At 33.9% G+C, this 10371-nt stretch overlaps 1 protein-coding gene across 1 annotated transcript; it reads right to left on the reverse strand.

Moving 5' to 3' along the window:
• Positions 1-8157: 8157 nt before the first annotated feature.
• On the reverse strand, positions 8158-9101 carry LOC142518093 (protein RADIALIS-like 3). Its single transcript, XM_075620771.1, has 2 exons — positions 8800-9101; positions 8158-8291 (listed from the first exon to the last, which is right to left on the reverse strand). Exon 1 carries the CDS (start codon positions 9037-9039, stop codon positions 8812-8814), a length of 228 nt encoding a protein of 75 aa, XP_075476886.1. The 5' UTR covers positions 9040-9101; the 3' UTR covers positions 8158-8291; positions 8800-8811.
• Between the last annotated feature and the right edge of the window lie 1270 nt (positions 9102-10371).

The raw sequence follows: 10371 nt of genomic DNA on the forward strand, positions 1-10371 counted from the left end.
TTTTCGATAAAACAATGTGTCTACTGGTTTTTATCAAGGTTCTGGATATATTTCAGTACTTTATGATTTCCAGTAGATATTATCATAAAATGAAAAATCCTCTTCTGATTTACTTTAGTAACCGCTTTGGACAACTCGCCTTTTCATTTATTTTCAAAATTTTAAAATCATTGGCTTACCTGACACTCACTATTTAACTTTTCAAAAACTCAATCATAAACATATTGACATGTGTCCCTATGTTTACACTGACAGCTGTACATTTTGTATATTAACCGCATTTTCTCTCTCAATTCAACTTTTACGATTTCAGACTATTGCGTACTAGCTACTGCTTTCTCTCGCATTTCTCTACTACAGAATCTACTTCGAATCCATCTTATTTGCATAAATGGCTGGAGCTTATACACTAAACGCCTACAAAGTTAACTTTGCATCAATTCTGACCATCAAGGATGAAAATCTTGTCAAGATGTTCAAGGCCATTAAAAAATCTGGTCTCAGAAGATTTCTAGAAGCACCCGCTATCATGTACAAGACTACCCTCTTGGACTTCTATGCTAAAGCGACCGTTGAGGATGGGAAGATCATTTACTCACAGGGAGATGCATCCATCACCATTGATGCTGCACTACTGGGGTTAACTTTCTTTCTTCAAATTTCAGGTAATTTTGAATGTTCGGTTGTTTCGAAAGAGGAGATGTCTTATGCTCTTACCTCTTTCTCAGCTTCTGGAGAGGAACTCTCTCCCTCCTGCTTCAAGAAGCTTCTGAAGATGGAGTACCAAGTCCTTGCTGCAATTGTGGCTAAGGCGCTTCTGGTCAAGGCTGGTACGTTTGATAGGCTGACCAAGGAAAAAGTTCAAGTGATGATAGCCATCACCTCTGCCAAAATGGATTGGAGTCGCTTCCTGTTCAAAATCATGAAGGATATGATTTTGAGGAAAGTTACTGGTTTTGCTGTTCAGAGCAGCAAATATTGAAGGATGCTGGTTTTTCACTGACTTCTGAACATGATGGTTCTTATGTCACAATGGCTGATGCTGATAATGTGCTTGCCTTAAGGCCAAAGCCAACTGTGGCTGATTTTGTTGCTCTTGAGAAAGAGATTGACGATGATCAAACTGAGGCTCAAGCTCCTCAGAAGAAGGTCAAAAGGAAGAGAGTGATTGTCGTGACTGATTCAGATAAGACAGTATCTGAAGAATCTGTTGCTCTAACAAAAGCCTCACTCCCAACCACCCCAAGAAAAAATAAACTCAGAACCACCATTCATCTCAAAAAGACAGCAGCCCTTGCTGATCTTGACACTGTCCCTCTGAGACAAGTTTTTCCAGAAGTCACCTCATCAAAACCAGAATCTCTCCCCTCATCAAAACCAGCAGCCACCTCCACTACAACCACTTCAACTTCTTTTCCGACTCTCAGACCCACGTCTGGAGTTGTTTTTAGAGAACCACTCTCAGGGTATTCTGCCTTTAGACCCGTGCTGCCTGCATCATCAGACAAAGGCAAGGGAAAGCTCATTGAAGAACCACAAATTCATGGCGCCAAGTCATCCGTTCAAACTGCTATTGATCTTCACATGGACGAAATTGATAGATCTGCCACATTATTTTCTTTGATGATTGGCTACAGGTCAGAGTTGTAGTTTTCCACCCAATTACATATCTAAGAATATCAGGTGCCTACGCAAAAATGGTGAAGAATGAAAAGCAGGTCTTTGCTTCACCCAGGACGAAAAATGTGATTGAGGCTATCAACAGAAGAAACTACATTTTTGAGCAGCTCAAATGTCAGAAGCTGGATTCAGTTTTGGAAACTTTAAAGTCCAAATTTGATTCTGCGAATCATACTACTGTCCAAGACCAAAGTGTGATTCAAATTTTGACTGATCGACTGAGATTGATGAATGAGCAACTTCTAGCTCAAGAACAGGCTTTTGCACAGCCTTTGCAGTACCAAGTAGGTCTTGTCCCAGACATTCTTCAGATTAAGCAAGTTGTGGAAAGGACCACATCCCCTTCAGAAGCTAAGGTCTCTAGTACTCTTGCATCCCCGACATTGCCTACTCAGTCATTATCTCTTTTTTCTGTTCATGAATTGACTTCAGTTGATGAAGTAATTCAATCTATTGTTCTTGCTGCTGCTACTGCACCAGAAGCAGCTCAGGCTGTTGATATAGTACCTTCAGCAGCTCAACCAGCAACTTAACCAATGGAAGAATTAGATGCTGCTCCATCCCAATCACTTCCAAATTTGGAGATATTTTCTGCTGAACACCAAGCAAAAATGGAAGCTCTTTTGAATGATCCATCTGAAATTATTCCCGCTGTTGAGCTACTGGAAGCCACTGAAGCTGCCCAACCAGTAGAGTGTGCAATTCCTGAACAAACTACTGCTGCTGAAGGAACTTCTGCCGAACCGTCTACTGCTCCATCTGTTGCTCCTGTCACTTCTACTACTTTTATTATCCCTCCTACTGATTCACCTACTCACATCACTCAGCTTGCAGAGATCAGACAGCGTATGCTAGAAAGAACTCCATCCCCAAAAGACCAGTTTGATCTTGAATTTCAAATAGATATTCTGCAAAGAACTCTGAACAATCTTTCAGAGATAGTTAAACAGATGTCCTTTGAACATGCTGGAGAAGTTAGTGCCACAAAATTCTTCTGTGACCGCATCTCTAAAGAGGTCACTCGCACAGCAGAATCGTTGGTCAAGCTTCATGTTGAAACCAGTGTTTCCAGGCAAACTATTCTCTCAAGCCAGTGTAACATCTTGATCGGACAGGCTGATATCATTTCAAATATCTCTGATCATGATTCGTCGATTCGCTCAGTCTCCAAAAAAATTGAAGCTATGGATTCGAAACTTGAACTTATTGATACCAAGATTGAGTCCCAATCTCAGTCTATTCAAGCTCTTAAAGAACGAGTTTCGAATCAAGAACCTTATCTGGAGATGCTGAATCATGGAATTATCACCTTTACTAGTCGAGTGGATGATTTACTCAATCGAATTCAGGAGAATGATGCCAAAAAGGGGAAAGCAGAAGGCAGGACAGAAGAAGGCAGAACTGGATGACATCACGTAGAATCTTCCTTCAGAAATCAAGATCTTCATGATGAGAAAACAATGTTCAGGGATATTGGCACTGATGATTAAACTCTTTTGTTTATTTACCTATCAAGTATCTTGTTCTAATTGTTATCTGCTTTATTTCATAACTGTTGTTCTTCATCGTTACTAACATCTAGGTTTTGACATCACCACAAAGAAAGAAATTATTAGACTTAATTTAATTGTGACGATGAGAGTCAAAAACAGTAGGTCGTGATAACTAAATCAGAAGATAGTATAATAAGCAGAAGCTCTCGTATCGCTTAAACAGAACCAGTACTTTTCCAGTACTTAACGACTTAGAAAAACAGAATCAGAACTTATAAAAGCAGAAGCAGAACTTAGCTTAAACAAGAAGAACTTAACGTCTTTTGTTTTGTAGTTACAAGTCTTAAATGTTACTGTTGCTTTACCTAGTACTAGTATTAATTGCACCATTAATGCTGTACGAAGACATTTAACGCTCCTTACTAGTTTTGGTATGAAACAAAGACTGATTATTCTGAAGCTTTCTGCAGAATCCTTTTTAGGTATTAAAGTTGATTCTTCTCAGAAGTCATAGCAGCCATTTTGTTTATAGACGTTGGATTCAAAGCTTTCTATATATTTGGATATTAGAAAACGATCATTTTTATCAAGCAACACATTATCTATCCAACGTTATTTTTGAGCAAATCAAAGAACTACTCGTTATCTTCAAAGCTCAACATACGGAAAACAGCACACTCGTTATAACATTTATCTGATCTTCTGAGATCATGTTGTGCTGTTGTTTCGTTATTTTTTCACAAGCTATACACTTTACTACATCTTGTTGAGAAGAGTCTATAATCTGGGAAAGAGTCTTTTCCAGAACTTTGTTGTATCCGTTATACTGTGTTGTGAAGCTAAGAGTTTCAGTAGGCTAAGGGTAAGTCCTACTGAAGTGGGTGTGTACAAAAGTTGTAGTGTAATAGCCAAAGTCTTTTAATGATACCTTCTGGAAACAGAAGAAGAGGAGACGTAGAAGATTTGATCTTCGAACTTCCAGAAACAACCACTGTCTATTAACTACTATTTTATTGTTTTCACCCTCATATCATCAGATCGTTTCCGCACTTATTATTGTGATCTGCTGGATATTTATTCGAACAAGATAAGCTATAATCTCTAACATGATTATAGCACGCTTTGAAAAAAAGTCCAACAAAGGAACGAGTTTATTCACCCCTATCTAAACTCTATATCGATCCCCAACATGTTAATTAAGAAAAATCAAAGTTGATACATTTTTGGATCTATTTCGCAGATGGGGCACATGTTCAATGCGTTTGTCCTATCCAAATTTAAATTGTCACAAATAAAAGAGGTATTTTATTTTTATGTTTTTTGTCTATTATAGAAATTTAAATTTAAATTTAAATTTAATTTGAGATCCCTATGATTGTGATTCAAAAATAGTTCATACTCGATTAAATTTACTATTTGAAATTTTATATAGTATTTCACCCAATACTATTTTATTTATTTTCCAACACCTTTTAATTTACAAATATTATTCCAAATATTCCAATTTTAATCACAACATGCATATTATTTTTAATTTAATTATGAATTTATTAATTAAGAAAATTGTGTGTATTCTTTAATTAAAAATACCTTAAAATCTGCATCATTATTTGAACTTGCATCAATAGAATTATTTATACCTTTTTATGACCAAACTTTAAAAATGAAATATATAAGATAATAAAATATGATTCGAAAACTGTATATAAACTAGCGACCGAGACACACATATTACATGCGTAATGCAATATTGGATATTTGAAATGTCTCTTAATCATTTAAGGATTTAATTTCATCTTTTATTAGTGCTGAATTATTAAAAATAACAAATTAGCAATGTCATAGTTATGTTATTACATTAATAACAATGTGGTGATATTTAGCGAAATCCTTGCAGTAGTTTATATTTTATTATATCGTATCAATTTTTTATAGCACGCTCTAATAGATTGATCTATTTATTTTGTATGTTTATGTTGTATTTGGGTATGATTCGATGAAATGAATATTTTCTTATTACGCTACGACATATATGGTTTAGCTTATACGTAAAATCCCTAAAGATAAATACAGCTTTAATTGTTTTTTGTTCAATTTATTAGTTGAATGTTGAAGACAAATTTGAGGTACTTATATTCAATAAATTCTAGTTTGATGATATTCTGATATTTTTTGGACAATATTTTGATTATTTGTTTGCTTCTTTTACATTGAAGTTTATAATTATTTCATATGACATGATATTCCGGCTTCAAAAGCAATAATGATTTTTTTATGATCAAAACCTATGTCATGTAATGTAAGGCCCGAGATGTTATCAATTTTATGAGACCCCGAAAAGAAAATATTATTGATGGCAATTTTGTAATTAAGTGGAAAAATACTTGATTTAAATTTGATGACAATTTCGTAATTATTGAGGGCTGAATTGCAAATAGTGAAGAATTCAGGGGCTAAAGTGCAATATTGGATTGAGTGGGACACTTGTCACCACCATGCACTTTGATATATATAAATGTCCAATTTCCTTCATTTCTTCAGCCAAGAAACCGAGAGTTGTCCCTGGAAATCCTTGAAGTTTTCTTACACGTTAGAAAATTGATTTTGCCACATTCGGTTATCAGAATTTGAATGCGGACACAGTTCTGTACTCCTCTCGCTACGAGCTACAACTGGACGTAAGTTTTATTGAGTTCTGCTATCATTTGAAAATATGATGTTGTAGGAATTTGATATGATTCATATATGGTGTTTTGGATATGTTAAATATCGTAGAATCGAAGTCAGATCGAAGAACATATTGATTATGGGATTGTTATAAATTTCTGATTATATGGACTGAAAATCGGACAGATTTAGATTATTGATTGATTACAGATTGTATCGGATATAGGTTATGATTTGTAATTGATATTTGTTGATATGGTATTTACGGGGATATTGAGATTGTGCCGTTATGCCGATGATTTGAATTAAATTCAGATTAATCAGATTCCGTATTGTATTGGGAATGGAATGTTGATATTATTATTCTCGATATGTCATTTCAGATTTACAGAGACAGTCTTGAGTTCAGAGCTTCCGTTTCTTCAGATCGAGATTACGAACGAAAGGTATAAGTTAATGTGGTATTGGGAGATCGACTCAAGTAGGATATACTTGGGTTTCCCGAAATCACATACTTATTGTTATTATATGCATTGATTTGATTATTATATGATGTTCTATTGATTTATAGGAAGCATGTAATAGATGAGTATTAGACGAGTGATCTTGTGACAGAAGTACCTGATAGTGGTGGGATCGCCACGGACACATTGCACGATGTCACAAGATAGTGTGTTAGCGATTGTGCCACAGTCTGTGACGGATAGGTCAAGACACTGGATGTTTGGTTATATCGACGTGGATAGAATCGGAGTTCTTCTATTACTGTTGGTCGATATAGGAATGCCAACGTCTGGAAACCGGGATCCCTAGACTAGGATTGAGTCTAGTCTGAGTCGTGGAGTCACGAACATTGTCGACAGTTTTATATTGATTATGTTTCAGATTTTGATACATATTGCTGTTATATGTCCATGCTTTTTATGTTTATCATATGATTGCATGTTCGTTGATTTATACTGGGATTATATTCTCACCGGAATTATCCGGCTGTTGTCGTGTTTGTATGTGTGCATGACAACAGGTGGGACATGATCAGGGTAGAGGAGATGACGAGAGATCATGAATAGAGTGGAGACCACGGACTTTGACGTTGCTGTAGATAGGGTTTGGACACGTGATAGCTAGTTGTTGAACCTGAGTTTTGAATGATTGTATATAGTACCAAACTTGTGCTTGAATACTGATATGTATATTATAATGATTTCCATTACGTTCCGCGTTTAAAAAAAAAAATTAGATTCTGTTTATTATAATTGATTAAATTGTCCCAATGACGATTATGAACTTGATTAGCGTCCGGGTCCCCACATGTAAGGTAACAAAATGAGTTTGACGGATTTATTTAAGCTTTAGAATTCATTGTCTTTCATGATTCAGGTATAAAACGTTTTGGTGTCATGGTATTAAAATATCATGAATGTTTAATATATTAGCCTCATATATTAATGACACATGCAACGCATGTGCATCGGTGGCTAGTAATAATAATGATAATGATGACGATAATAATTAATTTATCATATAAAGTTTGAATACTCAAAAGTATAGATAATAATGTAGAAATATTCCAGATGTCGCATCCTGAGCTCAAGTCCGCAAAAACGCAAATTCACAGTGGGTATTTAAAAAAACTACTTCGTATTTGTCCTCACTTTGCAAAAATAGTGAATCTCGATTTGTATAAAAGTGCAGTAGAAATCATTATAAACCATTTTTTATATGTTTTTTTCCCTTAAATATATATGTTGGATAGGTGCATCACATTAGAAATGTTGAGAATTTTTGAAGACGAGAACACGGGAGATGAAAAGCTAACATTCATGGTTCCAAAAAAATAAATATAAGAACAAAATTGAATATTGTCTTTTTTTAAAAAAAAATTATCTTATTTCGAAATTTCTCCAATAGAAACTTCCTTTTTCGAAGTAAAAAATTGTTATTATCATTTTAAACCAAAGCCCACTATATTTTTAAGGTTTAAGATAAAATTTTCTGATAATTTTTATTATATATAATTTGGCACCTACAGAATTAATAATCATATTTTCCCAAAACTCTCGAAACAAAACCTAACACTCCCTTTGTATCTTTAATTTGAAATCTCATCGTCTGTAAATGTAATATAGCTAGTAAGCTTAATTAATTGTTAAGACGTCGAATCTATTTGCGACGGTTGTAACCGTGATTATACATCGAGTAATTAATTTTAATTAATTGGTGATCATATTTGATTCGTACATACTTTACTTAATAATATTGCTTTTAATTAATTAGGAAGATGCATACAAAAATTACATCCGAAAGAAGATTACAATATATATATATATATATATATTAATATATATATATATATTATAAAGGTGTTTCTGAAGTCATCAGTAGGCTTCTCTTATAAATAACTGATTATTCTTGAAATTCACTTCCATCTTCCGAAAATATTATGGAATCCTGTCCAATAAACAAGAAATAAATGTTATTAGAAGCCAATAATAATCATACATATATACTCTGAGTTAGCTAGATAAATATTTGACCCGATCTAATATTTTTCGATTTTTTTTTTTAAACTGAAGACGACATCTAATATTGGAGTCATCTGCCGAATTTTTTTCTTAATAAATTTGTTTAAATGATTGGATCAAAGCTTTTAAAAATATCAAAATATGAGTCTCAAAAAAATTATGAAGACATTGGAAAATGTATAATTTTAGAATATCAAACTCAGAAAACGTAATTAATATATAAATAGATAGATAACAAATTAGTGGGATATTTTGATAATAGTGACATGATTGGGATATTCCCTTGCATGCATGAGTGAAACAAGAACCCAAAAGTTCCAAAGGAAAGAAAAAAGAATGATGGACCAGAAAATAAAGTCAATAAATAAAGAATATCAAAACAAAAAAGAGTATCCTTCACAAAAATAAACCTAAGTAAATAATAATATACGAACCCTTTTAATTTTTCATCTGTAGTTGGGAAACGGCACGTAGCCGGACTCGATTCTCCGGAGATCCTCCATCAGAATCTCGAAATGCCTTTTCACCTCCTCGGCGGACTTGCCGCCGCCCATGGCCCGGGATATGTTATGCCAGCGGTCGGGGGTGTCCTTGTCGAAGCGAGCCAATGCCTTCTCGAACAGTTTGTTTTCTTGGGGCGTCCACCCGGTTGAACTCAGTGAACTTGAGGCCATGATATCCAAGAAAATGAAACTGATCGATATGTGTTTTGAGTTGGGATGATTGTAGAAAATTTTGCATGGGGTGCCTTTTATATACTGCGGGGGGTGGGGTGGGTGGGTGGGGGAATCTCTATATTTGGCTGAAGTTGGAATGAGTGACTCGTCTGCACCACAACCACAAGGTGAATGGGGACAAAGAGTTAATTGCTAGCTAGCTAGCTAATTAATTAACTTAGTTGAACGAGTGATTTTGCTACATTTTAAAGATAACTTATATTTTATTTTCGAAATTTAAATATAAATTTTGGGATTATATTAATATTTGTGAAGGAAAAATTGTAAATTTGGTTTTTCATGTTTATCATTTTGTGATTTTGATTATCTTTATAATCGAATTTTAGTTTTATTTCATAATTTTTTTATAATAAATTTTTTATTTAATTAGACTTTGAAGTTGTATGTTTTGGGCTTTATTTATTAACTTGTTATTCTTATCCAATAACTTGAATTTTTTTGTATTTTTTTGCCCCTAACAACTAAATTCATTGAATATAATTTATTTGACTTCGACGCTCTCTTACGTGACATATGTGACAAGAATAAAACTTATATTATGCATATTAAAATTCATGAAAGCAATAAAAAAACAAAACAAAATGACCTCAACACTTCAAAATGAGAGGAAAACAGTTATTTTTTTTCTTTTATTGTTTTTAGGTAGATTTTAATGTGTGTAATATATGTTTATTCATGTTACATGAGCTACATAGGAGGACATTAGTGTCAATTAAATAATATTCCATGGATTTAGTGGTTTCATTAAATAAAAGACAAAAAAAATCCCAAATTACCGGATTAAAATAAAACTTAAATAAGTTACAAAATTAAAATCCAAAACAGAATAGACTTACGAAAATAAAATCACAATTTCCTTCTATTCCCAATTTGTTGGGGATCGATAAAGAGTTTAGAGGGGGGTAAATAAACTCCTTCTTTTCTTTGACGTTTTTGCAAAGGTGCTAGAATCATGTTAGAGATTATAGCTTATCTTGTTCGAATATATTTCCAGCAGATCACAATAATTTGTGCGGAAACGATATGATGATTTGAGATTAAATCAATAAAACAGTAGGCAGTAGACAGTAGACAGTAATTGTTTCTGAAATTTCGAAGATGAAATCTTCTACGCCTCCCCTTCTTCTATTTCCAGAAGGTATCACTAAAAGACTTTGATTTTTATAGTAAAACTCTTGTACACACCCACTTCAGTAGGACTTACCCTTCGCCTACTGAAACTCTTATTTCACAACTCAAAATAATGAACACAACAAGGTTCTGGAAAAA

Source organism: Primulina tabacum, chromosome 1 (genome assembly GCF_025594145.1).
Source record: "Primulina tabacum isolate GXHZ01 chromosome 1, ASM2559414v2, whole genome shotgun sequence".
Classification (NCBI taxonomy): domain Eukaryota; kingdom Viridiplantae; phylum Streptophyta; class Magnoliopsida; order Lamiales; family Gesneriaceae; genus Primulina; species Primulina tabacum.